Here is a 20,779-nt window from a genome sequence, read left to right on the forward strand (position 1 = left end):
TCGAAGTGTTTGTGCTCTCTGGTTGTTCATCGCTGTTCTTCCTCGGTACGGAAGAAACCGGTCTTCTCTAGCTGAGGTTCTCTGGTGGTCTCAATCTTGTTTTCGGATTGGGATCCCCCTCTACAAGGCTGACGTCCCCTTATATTCCGAGGAGGGCTCGGGTACGAGTCGGTTTGGGTTACATTGTGTGGTCTTCGTACAACAGGTGCAGGAGACCTCATGCAAGGCGTGGATGGACCGGCCTCGCCTTATCGCGTTGTGCACTAGGTTCTGCCTTCCATGTCATGGGTCGTGCTAGCGTCGGCTCATCTATGCCCGGGGATGGCGGCGACGCTTGCGCATGTGGATGTGAGGGAGAACGGTGGCAACGTGGCCGGAGATCCGAGCCGGAAGGTGAGGAAGCTAGCGGATTTAAGGGCATGCTAGATAGCTCGTGGCCTCGTGGGTGCGGAAAGCGGACAAGCACACACTACTGGAAACTCGGTTTTTCTGTGTGTGTGTGTGGGGGGGGGTATTAACCCCTATATCCTTACGGCTAGGTTTGGGCCGGCCCGGACCAGGGGGTCCGACCCACTAGAAGACGACGCGCGGCCCAGCCGATCTGCTCGAAGTCCCGCGCAAGGAATCAAGGCAGACTTGGAGATCAAGCAAGATCCTAGTCGGTTAGAATAGGAATCCTTATCCGGCCACCTATGGCAATTGTAACTGGTTGGGATTAGTTTCCAGATCTATAACCTGCCCCCCAGACTATATAAGGCGGGCAGGGGACCCCTCTCAAAAATCATCTCATTTACACATAGCAATACAATCAGACGCAGGACGTAGGTATTACGCCTTCACGGCGGCCAAACATGGATAAAACCTCGTGTCTATCTTGCATCACCATCTCATTCGTAGCTTGCGTGCCTGTCTGCCGATAATCTACTACCTTGAGCATACCCCTAGGTAGACTGCCGACCATATTTCGTCGACAGTGGCACGCCAGGTAGGGGGTGTGCGTATTGCTCCCCAGACGAACAAGATGGTCATCATCCCCGGTTCCATGGCTACGCTGAACGGCCTCACGTTCACCATCGGCCAGATCACCTGGACCACTGGCTCCGACAACTTCATCGCCATGACCACGGAGGAGGCGCAGATCCAATCTGCGTCGACCACTGTTTCACTAGCATCAGCTACGGCTCCGACCATGTTGGATCTGGCTCCGGCCACACCAGCATCGTCTTCAGCCACGCCGACAACCCGTCATTCGCTTCCTCGCTACAAAGGGAGGCAGATCGACAACACCGACCTGCTCGACTCCATCGATCAGGTCGGCACCAAGCTTGCTGAAACCCTAGCTCTGGTAGATTTGATTCAAAATCAACCTACCGAGCAGGTAACCACTACCCACAACAGATCTACCCGACTAGCTCAGGCCAGTCGTCCTGCACGACTCGATATGGATCTCCTGGTCACGTCTACTCCTGAAGGGCGCTCCGTTCGTCGCCGACCAGCCCCGCAACGGGTCTCCGGCTCTCCGAGTGCGAAGCCTTGATGGAGAATTACCAGGCTCAGCCCTACGGCCTGCGAAACACTGCTTCCAACTACGCGTACAATATATAGCGCTGCTCGGATCTTTGTTTTATACATCGACCTCAGCCAAAGCCACGCAACTTCATCAACATGGTTCGGATTGAGGAGTATCAAGAAGGATCGGTCCACATAGATCAAGAGGGCGGTTCAAGCTCCCCGTCCAGCATCGCATCTATTGGCTCCGTCCACACTGAGCTTCAGCATCGTGACAATGAAGAAGTTGAATATGATCTGGATATCCCAGACCACTCCCCGGGGTTCCCACGATTCCCATCCTTCCCACCAAGGCGAGGAGACTTGATCAATGTCGTCAGTAATGATGAACCACTGGCAGTTGGCGAAACAGAACAAGAAAGGCTAGCACACGAAGCATGCAATATTGATCGGTTTAATCGCAGACAAGCCGAAGCCGAGGCAAAAGAGGAGGCACGACGCATAAGGTTCCAGCCACGCAATCTCAACAATGCCTTTGATAGGGTAGGGAAAAAGTAGGTCTTCAGGACTCCAAGCGTCAACGTAGCTGTTGCTATGGCGATAATGCAACTACTATCCAATACCCCAGAAATCCAAGCAATTCGTGATGATGTACAAGCCTATTTGACGGCTGCTATAGCCCAGACCGCAGAGATTGCAAACCAAGCCCGGGCTCCGTCCGTCTCAGTCGAATCAAGCCGCAGTCACCAGTACTCAAGTCGCTCACAGCCACCCAACCAACGTGGCTCGCACAACAACGACCCACCAGACAACCGTCAAGGCAGAAACGGTGGTCATGATGGTGGTCGGGACGACAACCGCCGCGACTACCGGGACGACAACCGCCGCAACATCCGGGATGATAATCGAAGAGACAACCGCGACAATCGCCGTGATAACCGCGGTCGTGGGGTCAACCAGGGTGGCAATCGGGATCGCCATGATGGCAATAATGATCTCCGCCATTCCCTTGGAGAACGCGATCTGCGCGATCGCATTAACCAAAGAGCCAATGATCGTGCATCCCACGAAAGCTATCGCCGTATGGAATATGATACTACCCACGGCCCTCCGGGTTTGAAGCAGTTTACTCCTCACCTTCGCCAAGTCGTGTGGCCAAAAAACTTCAAGCTCGAAAAACTCCAGAAGTACGACGGCAAGGAGAACCCCGAGTTATGGGTCATGCTCTACGAAACCACGTGCAGATCAGCCATGGCTGACGAGCACGTCATGTCTAATTACTTCCCAGTCGCCGTCGGCCATGCAGGCCACCAATGGCTGGTCAGCTTGCCAGCAAACTACTTTGATTCTTAGCAAGAGCTCAAGCAAGCATTCATCGACAACTTCATGCTACTTACGAACAACCCGGCAACAAATATGATCTGCAGCGGATTCGAGATCGCAAAGATGAGCCACTGCGCGAGTATGTCCGACGCTTCTCGGAGATGCGCATCAAGGTCCCATCAATCTCCGACAACAAGGCAATTGAAGCTTTCATCACTGGTCTCCGCTTCCACGATGCCCTAAGGGACAAGCTCCTCCACAAAAGACCTAAATCGGTCACAGCGCTCCTAGCTACTGCTAAAAAATATGCGGACGCCGATGATGCTAAAAAGATAATCATTGAAGAAGCAGCAAGAGTTCCACGCTCCGACCACCCCCCACACCGCGATGACTACTACGGCAACCATGGTCGGAATGACAATTTTGATCGCCGCAACCAGCGCAACGATTTTCGCAACCACCACGACCAGCGTAATCAGCGGCGTAATCGCCGTGACGATTACAGGGGCAAGCATGCTCGGGAAGATGACGGCGAAGTCAACATCGTTAAAAAAGGTGGCGGACGTCGCAACTACGAAGAAGACTACGCCAAAGCATTGAAAGGACCCTGCCAGCTCCATCCCAAGTCAAACCATACCATGGAGAATTGCCGTGTTCTCAAATCCATCTACACGCGCCAACAGGCTCCGGATAAATCCGACAAGCCTAACGACGTAGGGGAGCAGCGTGACGAGGACAACGATGATGAAGACACAGATCCCCGTCACAAGTACGTCAAGCCAACCGACCATGTCCACACCATCATTGGGGGCACAGTGTCCATCGAGACCAAACGAGAGCGCAAGCTGCTCGCCCGCGCTTGCTTGAACGTGGCCAATGCCGACAACCTCATCGCCGATCCGTGGCTCCCTCCTTGGTCTCACCGCAAGATCTCCTTTAGCAGAAAGGACCAATGGGCTGCAATACCTGAGCCAGGGCATTTTCCTCTAGTTCTTGATCCTTGTATCAACAAGGTTCAGTTAGATAGAGTGCTGATTGACGGTGGCAGTTCCATCGATATACTGTTTAAGAACAGTTTGCCAGCCCTGAAGATAACCCAGGCTGATCTCAAGCCATACGAGGCACAGTTCTGGGGTGTTCTCCCCGGACAGAGCTCCACACCTCTCGCGCAGATCACGCTACCTGTGCAATTTGGTACCCCAGACCATTTCCGCATCGACTACGTCAACTTCGTGGTCGCCGACTTCGAAGGCACCTACCATGCTATCCTTGGCCGACCAACGCTCACCAAATTCATGGCCATACCTCACTACAGGTATTTGGTGCTCAAGATGCCTACTGAGAAGGGGGTTCTAACTCTCAGGGGCAACGTATACGCAGCTTACACCTGTGACGATGACAGCTTCAAAATAGCAGAGGCTCATGACCTCTCTATTCGCATGGCCGAGACCACGCTCGACGCCAAGCAGACCCCAGCCGACCACCTGGAGATCCTAGAGCTTGAGGCCCCACGCAAGAACATCAAGTCCAAAGAGCACAAAGAGATCCAGCTGGTCGACGGTGATCCCAGCAAAACGGCCCTTATTAGGGCCAACCTGGATTCTAAATAGGAAGACGCGCTCGTCAGGTTCTTGAGGAGCAACGTGAGTGTGTTCGCATGGAAACCCGCTGACATGCCCGGTGTACCTCGGAACTTGATCGAGCACTCCTTAAATGTCGATGGCAAGGCCAAACCCATCAAGCAGAAGCTATGATGGTTTGCTCGCGACAAAAAGGAGGCTATTAGGGTAGAAGTTACACGGCTTTTAGCAGCCGGATTTATCAAAGAAGTGTATCATCCGGAGTGGTTAGCCAACCAGGTTCTTGTACATAAAAAGAATAAGGAATGGAGAATGTGCGTTGATTACACTGATCTCAACAAACACTGCCCTAAAGACCCCTTCGGCTTACCTCACATAGACAAGGTCGTAGATTCAACTGCCGGTTGCGAGCTGCTTTCCTTTCTCGATTGCTACTCTGGTTATCACCAGATCGCTCTCAAAAAGGACGACCAGATCGAGACATCCTTCATCACGCCCTTCGGCGCCTACTGCTACATGACCATGTCATTCGGGCTCAAGAATGCTGGGGCTACCTACCAACGCGCCATATAGGCATGCCTCAAAGATGAGATAAAAGACGACCTCATCGAGGCTTATGTTGACGATGTAGTTGTTAAAACCAAGGAAGCATACACCCTTGTCGACAACCTAGAACGTACCTTTGCAGCCCTTAACACATTCCGATGGAAATTAAACCCAAAGAAGTGCATCTTTGGTGTTCCATTTGGTATACTGCTCGGCAACGTCGTCAGTCACGACGGCATATGCCCTAACCCAGAGAAAGTAAAAGCTGTCTTGGACATGAAGCCGCCCAAAAAGGTGAAGGATATTTAGAAGCTTACCGGATGCATGGCTGCCCTCAGTCATTTCATATCTAGATTAGGCGAAAAAGGACTACCGTTTTTCTAGCTGCTCAAAGCATCCGATAAGTTTGAGTGGTCGGAGGAAGCAGACGCTGCCTTTACACAGCTGAAACAATTCCTTACATCACCTCCGGTCCTCACTGCTCCCAGAGAAGACGAAACCCTCCTGCTTTACTTTGCGGCAACTAATCGAGTGGTCTCCACTGCCATGGTGGTCAAGCGCGACGAGCCCGACCACGTCTACAAGGTACAACGACCAATTTATTTCATCAGTGAGGTGCTCAGTGAATCCAAGACCAGGTACCCACAGATTCAGAAACTGATCTATGCCATACTAATTATATCCCAAAAGTTGAAACACTACTTCGATGGATATCATGTGGTGGTCATCACTGAGTACCCTCTAGGAGACATCATTCGCAGCAAGGATGCAAATGGGCGCATCGTCAAATGGGCAATGGAGCTATGCCCTTTCTCCTTGGAATTTGCAAGCCATACTACAATCAAGTCTCAGGCACTTGTCGATTTCATTATCGAGTGGACAGACTTAAGCACACCTGCCTCTTAGGGGCCCACCGAGTATTGGAAGTTGTACTTCGACGGCTCTCTCAACATCGACGGCGCAGGAGCAGGAGTCCTTTTCGTATCACCATCCAAGGAGCAGCTCCGATATGTCCTTAGGGTTTGTTTCCCGGCGTCTAATAACGCCACCGAGTACGAAGCATGCCTACATGGTCTGCGCATTGCAGTCGAGCTCAGTGTCAAGCGTCTCTATGTCTATGGAGATTCGGCTCTGGTCATCAACCAACTCAACAAGGACTGGGATACGACCAGCAAAAAGATGTGTTGACACCGTTTTTTGTACGTGATAATGATCGGAGTGGACTAATCGGCGAGGGGAAGGTTACTGTGTACTTTGATAGCCGATGAAAGCCAGCTTGTAAAGATGGTTGCCGATAGCTGGTGATGGTCAATGGAAAGGTTGGTTTAGACTCGGGCGTTGCCGATGAGGTTGGAGGTGTTATTGTCGATGCCGATGAAGGGAGGTTTGAAGACTACTGCCGATGCAACAGTGAGTATGACGATGAAGGAAGGCTTGAAGATTCCTGCAGATGCAGTAGTGAGTATGCCGATGAAGGAAGACTTGAAGACTACTACCGATGAAACAGGGGATATGCCGATGGGAAGGAAGATGGCGAGATTTTCATCGTAATTAAGGCGGACAGGGAAATAGATAGGAGTTGATTTCCTTTTCTATATTTGTTAGAGTATGGTTCATGTAAGAGTCACGTGTTTCCTTAGATATGGGCTTGGTGTCCTAGTTGTGTTCGGTTGTGTCTCTTTAGATCAGGGTATAAATATGGAGTGAGGGGCAATGTAAGAAAGGATCGATCAATCAATATCAAAACCAATTTTTACTCCTATTTGCATCTACTTACTTTTCGGCGACTTCGTCAATTTGCATATTTTTCCTTTTTTACGAGTTCTCATTGATTCGGCGAGCTGCATCGTTTCAGTGCGACCTTCGGCGATTCTCGAGTTCCGCGTGAGCACCTCTTGGCCGTGACTTCCGGGCGTATCGCTGTTGTCAGGACCAAAGTGTTCGTATCTTCATCCTTGTCGATTAGCAGGTCAAATCGACTGGCACGCTTTGGATATCGATTCGGGTATTAGCCCTTTGTGTTTGCAGATCCACTTTTGCATCAACACATCTTTTGGCACGCTCGGTGGGACCAATCAATCAATATGTTCAATCCCGAGATCGATTCAGGGAACATTATCGCAGTATCAGAAGAAGATCTCAAGGAAGAACAGAGGCAGGCTATGGAAAAGGCTATAGAAGAATACAAGCAGCTTTGTCTGAGATCGTTTAGCTTGAACAAGAGTGGACAAGTCATCCAGAAGCAAGATTTGCCGTTGCCTCGGCAGGTTACCTTTGACTCCAATCCTGGTAAACTTCAAGAGATGGTTAATTCTGCAGTAAATCATGCTTTGATTAATCATTCCAATGTGCTGTCCAATACTGTTCATAATGCTGTGGTTCGAACTCTCAAAGAAGGACAAGCGGCACCACATTACGTTGGGCCTGCCTATCATCAACCAGAGCCGGCATCTGTCAAAACTCCATCGGCTCCTTCGGCCGTTGTGGGTACAGAAGTTACTTCCCCTCCAGTATTGGCAGGCTCACCTAATATTCAATCTACACCGATACGATCAGATCAGGTACTACCAGGAGGGCGAGTTCAGCTTAATACAGATCTATCGGCATCAGCTATGTCAGGCCCTGTGTATCAGAATAGCCAGATTCCTACTAATTGGTGGGGATATGGTATGCCTTCGGAGTCATCTGCTTTCAATCCTAGATTACCTCAAGTGTTTGATGCAGTAGGAAGAGCTCCTATACCATCGGCCGTTTCGCCGATGGCTCAAGTGCCTCAATATGCCGCAACTACTTCTGTGCAACCAACTCCAGGAGGTTTCCAGATGCCTATGGTTCAAACATTCAATTCAAGTCCATCGGCGAGCTTACTGCCGATGCAGCAGAAAGCCCCTGCTATGAGTCAAACTGGGGTTCAGTTCATGCCTCAAACCGGTTATAATTATCCAACAATATCAGCAAATTACCAGCCATCGGTAAGTTTTGTACCGATGAGTTCTAATAATGATTGGTCAGGACAGTTACCTGTTCAACATACAGTTCAGCGAAATCAGCAAGTTGCAGGGATTCAACAAGGTCATATGCAAGCTGGTTTCCAGAATCAAGCATCGGCAGCTCAGCCGATGAATCCTTTCCAACAGGCTAATGGACCACAAGTAACGGCAAATATGCCGATTGCTGGAGATCGTGGGCCACAAAGATATGTGGAGGGATGTCAGCAGGCACCTCCTGTAGAAATTCAACCAGTTCGTCAGCAGGAGGCTGATGCTTTTTGGGCCGATAAGATAGCAGAAATTATGAAGGATCAGTTTGGGATAAAGCCCAAGGTCAATACTTATTCTTATCGGACTCCATACCCTCCTGCATACGATTTAATTCCTCTCCCAAATCGGTACAAGGTACCAGATTTCACTAAATTCTCTGGGCAAGATGATACATCAACAATGGAACATGTCAATCGCTTCATTATTCAATGTGGAGAGGCAGCTAACAGAGATGAATTAAGAGTTCGATTATTTTCATCATCTTTGTCTGGATCAGCATTTACATGGTTCATTTCATTACCACCAAATTCTATTATTACTTGGGTTGATCTAGAAAAACAATTCCATAAGTATTTCTTTGCTGGAATCCATGAAAAGAAGCTTACCGATTTAGTAAAATTGAGACAGCGTAATGATGAATCGGTAGAAAGCTTTGTACAAAGGCTACGAGATGTAAAAAATAAGTGCTACAGCCTGGTGCTGGATGATCGGCAGCTTGCCGATCTGGCTTTCCAAGGGTTATTGCCACATCTTAAAGACAGATATGCTTCTCAGGAGTTTGAAAGCATCAGTCATCTTGTGCAAAGGATCTCTGATCAAGATACTAGGGTTTTTGAACCTAAAAAGAATTGGAGTAAAAATGTATCATTTGTTGAAGAAGTAGGAGATTCTGACTCTGATGAAGAACCAGTTATCGGCTTAGCTGAGTGGGTTAAGAATAAAAAGCCGATATCATGTCCCTTTGGTCAAAAAGAGCCAGAAAAGTTTACCTTTGATATCACCAAGGCCGATAAAATATTTGATCTTCTGCTTCAAGAGGGCCAAATTAAGCTGTCACCTAATCATGTGATCCCATCGGCAGAAGAGTTGAAGAAGATCTTGTACTGCAAATGGCACAATGCAACTTCACACAGTACAAATGAGTGCAAGGTGTTCAGGCAACAGTTACAATCGGCTATTGAATCTGGGAGAATTAAGTTTGGTACTTCCAAGGCCCAGAAGCCGATGAAAATTGACCAACACCCTTTTCCAGCAAATATGTTGGATGCCAAAGGAAAGATCAAGGTATTGACGTCAGAGGCTGCTGAGAAAAACGCGTCAGTGGACCCCCAACATCGGATAACTACCGATGATGCAAAAAGTAAGGGTTTGCTAGGAGAAAGCAGTAGTTCCAAAAATCCTCCTCGACCTGGCATTGTGATTACTCATCGAAGGCAGCAGGAGGGTTGGCGTCAACGTAATGACCGATATCGACAACAGCAAGAAGTGAGACGTCAGGAAGAATGGAATCGACATAAAGATCATTGGAGATGTCCGTTTTTCATCCATTGCTGGGAAGAAGGTATTAAATTGCCAACTGTTGAAAATTGCCCTGAGTGTAATGGTTATTACGGGGTCAATCGCTCAGAAAGGAGGTTTCAACTTGGTAATCAGGGTTTGTCTATCAATGAGCCGATCAGAGGCAGAGCATCAGTGCATGATCGGCTGGGGGGCAGACTTAGTGTACATGAGAGGCTTGGTAAACACGCTGGATATTTTCCAAGGAATCAAGAGGAGCTTGAGGAGATGGCAAACGCAAGAGTTCCCGATGAGGAAATATTCTACAGGGACCCTAATATACGTCGTGTAGAACCAACTAGGACTTGTTATCAGCCGGTTTGGAAAACCAAGTTTCCTCGATGGTGCCCAGAGGGTCTGACAAAGACGCAGAGAAGGAGGATGCAACGTGAGCGTCAGGAGGATTTATACCAAGAGGAAAATTCCTCCAATGAAAGGCCCGGTCATCAGCAGTGGCAGGTAAAACACAAAAATAAGGGTCCATCGGCAGATGTTAATATGGTATTCATGTTGCCGATGGAGTTTTTGGCACTATCTGATAATGAGGAAGAAGTTGTTCTCTCTGATCAAGTAGCTCAGTTAACACTAGATCCAATGATGGCTGTTTTTGAGAAACCTACCGATGACGAGAGAGCATCTTAAGGCTTTATTTGTGAAGGGCAGAGTTGATGGGCAGCCTGTGTCTAAGGTACTTATTGATGGAGGGGCTGCGATTAATATTATGCCTTACGTGATGTATCGGAAACTTGGTAAGGGAGATCAAGACTTGACCAAAACCGATATGATGTTGAAAGATTTTGAAGGCAATGTGTCACCGGCTAAAGGGGCAGTGTGCGTTGAATTGACCATCGGCAGCAAAACCTTGCCAACGACGTTCTTTGTTATCAACGGCAAGGGTGCATATAATCTGCTTCTAGGGAGGGATTGGATTCATGCTAATTGTTGTGTTCCTTCTACAATGCATCAATGCCTCGTACAGTGGATTGGGGATAAGATTGAGGTCAGTCCCTGGTGATTCTTCTTATATCATCGCATCGGCAGAATCAGATACTTATGAGCGAACTAAATGCATATCAGGAGAAGCTTGGGAAAAAGAGTTCCTTAGAGTTGCTGATTATGAAATTCCACCGATCCAAGCAGTCGGTTCTGAAGAAGAGTTTTAATGGATAGGTTTGCCGATGATGGAAAATTAGGTCAAGGGTTCACATCGGCAGATGATTTAGTAGAAGTAGATATTGGTGATGGCAATAGGTCAAGACCTACTTTTATTAGTGCTAAGTTAGATTCCAAGTGTAAGCAGCGAATAACAGATTTGTTAAAAGAGTATAAAGATTGTTTTGCTTGGGATTATACTGAGATGCCTGGATTAGACCGATCGATAGTTGAACATCGGTTACCTATCAAATCTGGATTTCGGCCACATCAGTAGCCAGCGCGCCGATGCAACCCTAATGTACTTCCTGACATTAAGGCCGAAATAACTAAATTAATTGAAGCAAAGTTTATTCGGCAATGTCGATACGCAGAGTGGATCTCTAATGTGGTTCCTGTTTATAAGAAAAATGGAAAACTTCGTGTCTGTATTGATTTCAGGAATCTCAACAAAGCCACACCGATGGATGGCTATCCAATGCCGATTGCTGATTTGTTGATTGATGCTGCGGCTGGACATCAAATTATCAGCTTCATGGATGGTAATGCAGGTTACAATCAAATATTCATGGCTGAAGGAAGATATTCCCAAGACTGCTTTCAGATGTCCAGGTCATGTGGGGTTGTTCGAGTGGATAGTCATGACGTTTGGTTTGAAAAATGCCGGTGCTACTTATCAAAGAGCTATGAACTTTATTTTTCATGAATACATCGGCACATTAGTGGAGATCTACATTGATGATGTAGTGATTAAGTCTGGAGATATCACAGCACATTTAGCCGATCTGCGAAAGATACTGGAGTGCACAAGGAAGCATGGATTGAAGATGAATCCTAATAAATGTGCATTTGGTGTATCGGCAGGACAATTCTTGGGTTTTATGGTGCATCAGCGGGGCATTGAAATCAGTAGGAAGTCTATTGATGCAATTAACAAGGTGATTGCTCCTGCCAATAAGACTGAATTGCAATCTTTGATCGGTAAGATTAATTTCATTAGAAGATTCATATCTAATCTGTCGGGTAAGATCAAGGCTTTCAGCCCACTACTTAAATTGAAAGCTGATCAGGAATTTGTATGGGGAGTTGAACAGCAATTAGCCCTTGATGAAATTAAGAAATATTTATCAAATCCTCCAGTGCTAGTTCCACCTCAACATGGGAAGCCTTTCAGGTTATATTTGTCAACTGATGATACAGTTATCGGTTCAGCTCTTATTCAAGAATTTGAAGGGAAAGAACGTGTTATTTATTATTTGAGCAGAAGATTAGTGGATGCTGAGACGAGGTATTCGGCCATCGAAAAATTGTGTCTGTGTTTATACTTTTCTTGTGTCAAATTAAGGCATTATTTGTTATCTGCCGAATGTACGGTCATATGCAAAGACGATGTGGTCAAGTATATGCTGTCGATGCCGATATTAAGTGGTAGAATCGGCAAATGGATTTTAGCATTATCAGAATTTGAACTACGTTACAAATCAACTAAGGCAGTTAAAGGGCAAGTGATGGCTGATTTTGTCACTCAGCATTGTAATACAGTGGACTCTCTAGGGGATTGCTCCCTGGACACTTTTCTTCGATGGGTCCACATGTGGTGAAGGAGCAGGTATCGGCATTGTGTTAATTTCACCTCAAGGAAGGAAGTATGAGTTTTCATTGCCGATTGTTGCTACAGCGACAAACAATCAAGCTGAATACCAAGCCTTGATAAAAGGGTTAGAATTGCTGAAGGAGATACGTGCCGATGTTGTTGAAATCTTTGGTGATTCTATGCTAGTTATAAATCAATTGGCTGGAATTTATGAATGCCGAAGTGAAGCTTTGATTTCGTATTATGAAAGATGTTTGCAATTGTTGAAAGGATTTAGAGGTTTTCGTCTTGAACATATCTCTCGATTGCATAATGAGGAAGCTAATCGACTAGCTCAGCATGCTTCAGGGTATCAGCCTATTCAGGAAGTGCTAACATCGGCAGTTGATACCGATGACTGGAGGAAAGAGATTGTCGATTATTTAAAGGATCCATATAGAAAGGTTGAGAGACGTATAAGGTTCCAAGCTACCAAATATGTGCTCCTCGATGATGAATTATATTATCGAACTATAGATGGAGTTTTACTTAGATGTGTTAGCAATGATGAATCGAAAAGCTTGATGGGTGAAATTCATGAAGGAGTATGTGGGGCACATCAATCGGCTTTCAAGATGAAATGGATGATCAGAAGGAATGGGTACTATTGGCCGACTATTCTTGAAGATTGTTTTAAATATTTTAAAGGATGCCAGGGGTGTCAAAAGTTTGGTAATATTCAAAGAGCGCCTGCATCGGCTATGAACCCTATAATCAAACCGTGGCCGTTCCGGGGATGGGCTATTGATCTCATTGGTCAGATTTATCCGCCATCGAGTAAAGGACATAAATTTATTCTGGTTGCTACCGATTATTTCACAAAGTGGGTTGAGGCAATTCCTTTAAAAAAGGTGACATCGGTCAATATGATTGATTTTGTGAAAGAGCATATTGTTTACCGATTTGGTATTCCTCAGACTATCACTACCGATCAGGGCACTATGTTTACATCAGGAGAATTTGATGAGTTTGCTGTAGGTATGGGAATTAAAATTTTAAATTCTTCTCCATATTATGCTCAAGCTAATGGTCAAGCTGAGGCTTCTAACAAAGGGATCATCAAACTCATTAAGCGCAAAATTGAAGAAAATCCTAGGAGGTGGCATACAGTATTAAATGAAGCCTTGTGGTCATATCGGATGTCATGTCATGGTGCAACCAAAGTAACGCCTTATCAGTTAGTATATGGACACGATGCAGTATTGCCTTGGGAAATTAAGGTTGGCTCTAGACGAATACGTTCTCAAAATCAGCTGACAGCCGATGATTATAATACTCTTATGAAGGATGAGTTGGAAGATGTGGCGGGTCATCGGTTAAGGGCTTTAGTTAGTATCGAAGAAAATAAGAAAAGAGTAGCTAGATGGTATGACAAGAAGGTGAAAGTAAAAGAGTTTGCCGATGGAGATCTGGTCTGGAAATTGATTTTACCGATTGGGACTAAAAGTTCAAAGTTTGGAAAGTGGTCTCCTAATTGGGAAGGTCCATATCGGATAAATCAGTCTGTTCCTGGTAATGCATATATTTTAGAAACCCTCGAAGGGGTTGTGTTTCCCAGAGCGTTAAATGGAAAATATTTAAAGAAATATTACCCTAGTATCTGGATAGATGCATAAAAGTATAAGTGCCGATAACAGTACTATCGGCTAGAATTATGCAAGGATGTCAATGTCTCATAAAGTGCCGATACAATAAATAAGATTACACGTTCAACAAGGATTGGATAGCTAATATCGCACGCAGGCGAATCTGGTCGGCTTCCTCCATTTCTTTGATATCGTCATCGGCAGCACCCTCCACAGGCTTGAGTTTTTTCTTCATGGCTAAAGCTTTGCGAGCTTGGATATCTCTTTCTTGCTGAAGGGCTTTGACGGCATTGGGTAGCTGGCTTTCTTCTTGTTGAGCATGAGTTAAGGCTGCGTCGACTTCTTTCAATTCAGCCAAGTAGAGCTATCTTCCTTGCTGATAAATCCAAGATTTTCTGCTTAAGTGCAGCACCCGAAGTCTGCAAGTTGACGATGCCCTTGTGCTTCTCATCAGCAATTTGTTTCAGTTGTAGCATCTCTTCTTTGAGTTGAGCTTGAGCTGCTCTATCGGCAATGCGCTGAGCAGCCCGTTGATATTGCAGTTGGCGGCTTTCTAAATGAGCTGCTGGGAAGAGTACTTCTTCAACATCGGCAGGGACCTGGCCACGAATTGTTTTGAAAATTGCCTTTGCGGGGTCCGAGTCATCTACCAGTTGGGCGGTACCTTGCTGTAGCAAGTTCAGGAGGGTTTCCAACTTGGATTTAGTCTCTGCCGATATTGTTCCCAGTGCAAGGGAAGAACTTGTCTCCTCTCCATCGTCGTCAGAAATGTCAATGGCAAAGGAAAATAGGCTGTTCGGGGAATCTTGTTCCTGAGAGAGAGAAAAGGAGATCAGTTAAGGGTAAGTATGAGTATTGTAAATCAGCTAGGTTGATCGGTTTACCTGTTTCAAGGCAATTTCCTGTGCTTGACTGGAGGAAGCAACCTGGAGTATGTCGTGTGGGGGATCGGCTGAGCTTGCCGATGGGATATCCTCTGTGACTTCATCGGTGGTGGGCTCTTGAGGTATGATGACCAATGACATTGGGGCAGATGTAGGGATCGGCATAGACCTTTGTCGTTTTGGCTGTGCTTCAGTATCTGTTAAAGCTTTGCGCTTTGCTTGGGCATCGGCAACGATTGGCTGGGGGGCATCGACACTTGTTGGTTGTGAAGCTTGGACATCTGGTACGTTTGCCGATGTACCCAATTGTTGCTGCAAAACAAGTGTAAGATATGATATTTAACAGATAAAATGTAAAGTCAAGAAGCTACCTCTGAAGGTTCATCGAAAGAAGTGGTGCTTGATATCGGCGGAATTGCCGATGACGATCCAGTAGCAGCTCTTACCCCCTGATGATTAAGGTTAATACAGTTTGTGATCGGCATAAGTAAAAATAAACAAGGTTGTTACCTTGAATGCTTTGACCAAGGTTGTAGCAGCAGCCGATGGAGTAGCCCTGGATGTAGCCAATTTGGACTTGGAAGTGATGGTCTTGGTACGAATCTTCTGGTGGGTCAAAGCGGCTAAGGTGGGAGCGTTGTAGCCGATCGGCGATGTTGGGGAAACAGGCCGAAGATTGAAGGGTTTCCCACTTTTGCTCACCGATGGTGCTGGGTTGTTAACCTGTTACAAGAGAATCAGTTACTGATATATGAAGGGAAAAGCAGAAGGGAGTTAAAAGAAACTTACCGCGTCGTCAGGGATGGCATATTCAGGGTCGATCATGTGCCGATATGTGTGAGCAGAAGTTGCGAACAGTTGTTCTTTCCACTCTCGCCACCATTGCTTATATGACTCGGTGATGAAAGATATTGGTGTCCAGGTGGATATATCAACATCTGTAGTATCGGCATCGGGGGAGAGTTGTACTACCTTGTTCCAATCTGTTCCGCAGGTGATTGTTTCCCTGGGTTTGATCACATCGGCAAAGCAGAGTTTGATTGGCAGTTGCCCAAAAGCCAATTGGCGGGATACTGCCGATGGGTTGTAAAATTCATACGTAATGTTGGTGTTTTTCCCGCTGCCGAATGTGTTTACTGGAATTGCCCTGGGAGTGATGATAGCCATCATGAGCTCATTATCTTGATTCAGAGTGTCATCGGCAAAGTTGAAAAGAAGGGGGAATCTGTTTTCTTCGTCAATATAAGGCACCCAGGCCCTATGATCACGAGAAAGACCATTGTAGAAGCTTTGAAAGAATCTGCCGATTTGGTCTTCGTTGGCTTCTGTTCCAGGAAGGACAATTATGGCTTCACCAAAATTGAGGGGTGAGCGTGTTGCCGATTCATCATCCCCAAGCACATAGTCTTCAGCAATTTCTCGTGGGAATTGTTGAGCAAAAAAGTCCCATTGCAAACGTTTGTGCATATGGGCATTCAGCCACATGTTGATAAACCACCACGGGCCTCCCAGGTTGCCGATGGGTTCGCCAAGCAAAAGTTTCTGAGACACTTGATGAAGAAGATGATAAGTGGAGCTCAGAAGGTATCGGCCAAGAGGAAACCTTACGCCATTAGCCAAAAGTTCAGCTGCAGGGAGGAAGGCGTTGGTTGGTCCTACTGATCGACCACAGAAGATAAATTTTTCTAACCACATATTCAGGAATGTGGCATGTTCCCTCTGGTTAAGTGTCCCGGTCTTCTGGTATTCTTGAATGTATCCTGTCCAACCGCCGATGTTGCGGGTATTCACCCTATATTCAGACTTTCTACCATAGATGGAGCCTTCATCGGCAGTTGAGATGTCCAAGCCAGTAAGCATGTGGATATCGGCAAGGGTAGGAGTAGCTGGGCCATGTCCAGACATAAAAGTGTTGGTCGTGTCTGACCAGAAATAAGCAGCTGCAATTATCATTGATTCATTTTTCTGCATATCGGCAATAGATAGCCTAATACATTGGTCTAACCTTCGTTCTGCCCAGTATACTTGCATCGATCTATTAACCCTCAAGTACCAATCTTTCCACCCTTTGGTGGTTTTGGGCCAAGATCGGAATGTGTCTTTCCACAAATTCAGAGAGAAATTTTGGGCTCTAAAGGGGATTCTGTTAACCTCTGCATTGATCAGATCGGTTGGATCTGGGTTGCCCATTGGTCCAAGGCATTGGACGTGCGGCTGATCGGTTGGGATAACTAATTTGTTGCGCAGTTCCTAAGGTTATAGAATCCAGAGAACAGAAGAAAGGAAAAATCACCAACTGAATGAATTTGCAAAAAGATCAAAGTAAAAGGTAATGGAAGTGGAGCGAACCGCGGGGACGTCGAAGTTGATGGCCATTGTCTTGAGGAAGGTGGAGGTACGAGCCGGAAACTTGAAGTTAGCGCCGGAGAAGGGTTCTTGTTGGTTGAGGTCGCGCGGTTGTTCGTCGGAGTCGCCGCCGGAGAGAGAGAATGCCAAGGATTGGAGGCTGAAGGTAGAAAATGAGGGTTCCGGAGAAATCTATTTATAAGCCGCCCGGAATAAGGGTATTTTGAACTTATCTCTATGTCGCGCGCATATAGGTCAAGGCGGTTCAGATGGATATGGTAACTGTTCGCGCGATAATCAGGGGATTGTACAGATGAGTTGATGACAAGTAATCATGACTTGGAAGGGATATCGATACAGGATATTTTAATTCTGAAAATGGCAGCATTATCATGTTAAGATCTTGCCGATGGGTTATTGTTTCGGTATCTTAACCATAATCAAGGCAAGAGTGGTTGGCGATTGTGCGATATTTACTGAAGTGCGTGAATCAAGATTAGATTTGATTGGATTTGATAACAAATCAAGTTTTGGCTTGGAGAATGAGTTACGGTAATCGGGCAAAGGCAAGCGTTATCTGGAGTAAATTTCGGAGCATTAATGGTTTTATACTCCGAAATTGAGGGGCATGTGTTGACACCGTTTTTTTGTACGTGATAATGATCGGAGTGGACTAATCGGCGAGGGGAAGGTTACTGTGTACTTTGATAGCCGATGAAAGCCAGCTTGTAAAGATGGTTGCCGATAGCTGGTGATGGTCGATGGAAAGGTTGGTTTAGACTCGGGCGTTGCCGATGAGGTTGGAGGTGTTATTGTCGATGCCGATGAAGGGAGGTTTGAAGACTACTGCCGATGCAACAGTGAGTATGACGATGAAGGAAGGCTTGAAGATTACTGCCGATGCAGCAGTGAGTATGCCGATGAAGGAAGACTTGAAGACTACTACCGATGAAACAGGGGATATGCCGATGGGAAGGAAGATGGCGAGATTTTCATCGTAATTAAGGCGGACAGGGAAATAGATAGGAGTTGATTTCCTTTTCTATATTTGTTAGAGTATGGTTCATGTAAGAGTCACGTGTTTCCTTAGATATGGGCTTGGTGTCCTAGTTGTGTTCGGTTGTGTCTCTTTAGATCAGGGTATAAATATGGAGTGAGGGGCGATGTAAGATCAATCAATCAATATCAAAACCAATTTTTACTCCTATTTGCATCTACTTACTTTTCGGCGACTTCGTCAATTTGCATATTTTTTCCTTTTTTACGAGTTCTCGTTGATTCGGCGAGCTGCATCGTTTCAGTGCGACCTTTGGCGATTCTCGAGTTCCGCGTGAGCACCTCTTGGCCGTGACTTCCGGGCGTATCGCTGTTGTCAGGACCAAAGTGTTCGTATCTTCATCCTTGTCGATTAGCAGGTCAAATCGACTGGCACGCTTTGGATATCGATTCGGGTATTAGCCCTTTGTGTTTGCAGATCCACTTTTGCATCAACACATCTTTTGGCACGCTCGGTGGGACCAATCAATCAATATGTTCAATCCCGAGATCGATTCAGGGAACATTATCGCAGTATCAGAAGAAGATCTCAAGGAAGAACAGAGGCAGGCTATGGAAAAGGCTGTAGAAGAATACAAGCAGCTTTGTCTGAGATCGTTTAGCTTGAACAAGAGTGGACAAGTCATCCAGAAGCAAGATTTGCCGTTGCCTCGGCAGGTTACCTTTGACTCCAATCCTGGTAAACTTCAAGAGATGGTTAATTCTGCAGTAAATCATGCTTTGATTAATCATTCCAATGTGCTGTCCAATACTGTTCATAATGCTGTGGTTCGAACTCTCAAAGAAGGACAAGCGGCACCACATTACGTTGGGCCTGCCTATCATCAACCAGAGCCGGCATCTGTCAAAACTCCATCGGCTCCTTCGGCCGTTGTGGGTACAGAAGTTACTTCCCCTCCAGTATTGGCAGGCTCACCTAATATTCAATCTACACCGATACGATCAGATCAGGTACTACCAGGAGGGCGAGTTCAGCTTAATACAGATCTATCGGCATCAGCTATGTCAGGCCCTGTGTCTCTGAATAGCCAGATTCCTACTAATTGGTGGGGATATGGCATGCCTCCGGAGTCATCTGCTTTCAATCCTAGATTACCTCAAGTGTTTGATGCAGTAGGAAGAGCGCCTATACCATCGGCCGTTTCGCCGATGGCTCAAGTGCCTCAATATGCCGCAAGCTACTTCTGTGCAACCAACTCCAGGAGGGTTCCAGATGCCTATGGTTCAAACATTCAATTCAAGTCCATCGGCGCGCTTACTGCCGATGCAGCAGAAAGCCCCTGCTATGAGTCAAACTGGGGTTCAGTTCATGCCTCAAACCGGTTATAATTATCCAACAATATCAGCAAATTACCAGCCATCGGTAAGTTTTGTACCGATGAGTTCTAATAATGATTGGTCAGGACAGTTACCTGTTCAACATACAGTTCAGCGAAATCAGCAGGTTGCAGGGATTCAACAAGGTCATATGCAAGCTGGTTTCCAGAATCAAGCGTCGGCAGCCCAGCCGATGAATCCTTTCCAACAGGCTAATGGACCACAAGTAACGGCAAATATGCCGATTGCTGGAGATCGTGGGCCACAAAGATATGTGGAGGGATGTCAGCAGGCACCTCCTGTAGAAATTCAACCAGTTCGTCAGCAGGAGGCTGATGCTTTTTGGGCCGATAAGATAGCAGAAATTATGAAGGATCAGTTTGGGATAAAGCCCAAGGTCAATACTTATTCTTATCGGACTCCATACCCTCCTGCATACGATTTAATTCCTCTCCCAAATCGGTACAAGGTACCAGATTTCACTAAATTCTCTGGGCAAGATGATACATCAACAATGGAACATGTCAATCGCTTCATTATTCAATGTGGAGAGGCAGCTAACAGAGATGAATTAAGAGTTCGATTATTTTCATCATCTTTGTCTGGATCAGCATTTACATGGTTCATTTCATTACCACCAAATTCTATTATTACTTGGGTTGATCTAGAAAAACAATTCCATAAGTATTTCTTTGCTGGAATCCATGAAAAGAAGCTTACCGATTTAGTAAAATTGAGACAGCGTAATGATGAATCGGTAGAAAGCTTTGTACAATGGCTACGAGATGTAAAAAATAAGTGCTACAGCCTGGTGCTGGATGATCGGCAGCTTGCCGATCTGGCTTTCCAAGGGTTATTGCCACATCTTAAAGACAGATATGCTTCTCAGGAGTTTGAAAGCCTCAGTCATCTTGTGCAAAGGATCTCTGATCAAGATACTAGGGTTTTTGAACCTAAAAAGAATTGGAGTAAAAAGGTATCATTTGTTGAAGAAGTAGGAGATTCTGACTCTGATGAAGAACCAGTTATCGGCTTAGCTGAGTGGGTTAAGAATAAAAAGCCGATATCATGTCCCTTTGGTCAAAAAGAGCCAGAAAAGTTTACCTTTGATATCACCAAGGCCGATAAAATATTTGATCTTCTGCTTCAAGAGGGCCAAATTAAGCTGTCACCTAATCATGTGATCCCATCGGCAGAAGAGTTGAAGAAGATCTTGTACTGCAAATGGCACAATGCAACTTCACACAGT

At 46.1% G+C, this 20,779-nt stretch overlaps 1 protein-coding gene across 1 annotated transcript; it reads right to left on the reverse strand.

Annotated features, from left to right (window-relative positions):
- Positions 1–15,036: 15,036 nt before the first annotated feature.
- LOC136533893 (uncharacterized) lies at positions 15,037–16,116 on the reverse strand (the record flags this gene model as incomplete). Its single annotated transcript, XM_066526421.1, has 4 exons — positions 15,601–16,116; positions 15,322–15,534; positions 15,183–15,260; positions 15,037–15,123 (listed from the first exon to the last, which is right to left on the reverse strand). Coding segments are annotated over exons 1-4 (759 nt in total), but the record flags the coding sequence as incomplete, so codon positions are not given.
- Between the last annotated feature and the right edge of the window lie 4,663 nt (positions 16,117–20,779).

The sequence above is a fragment of the Miscanthus floridulus genome, unplaced genomic scaffold, assembly GCF_019320115.1.
Source record: "Miscanthus floridulus cultivar M001 unplaced genomic scaffold, ASM1932011v1 os_1285_1_2, whole genome shotgun sequence".
In the NCBI taxonomy this organism is placed as follows: domain Eukaryota; kingdom Viridiplantae; phylum Streptophyta; class Magnoliopsida; order Poales; family Poaceae; genus Miscanthus; species Miscanthus floridulus.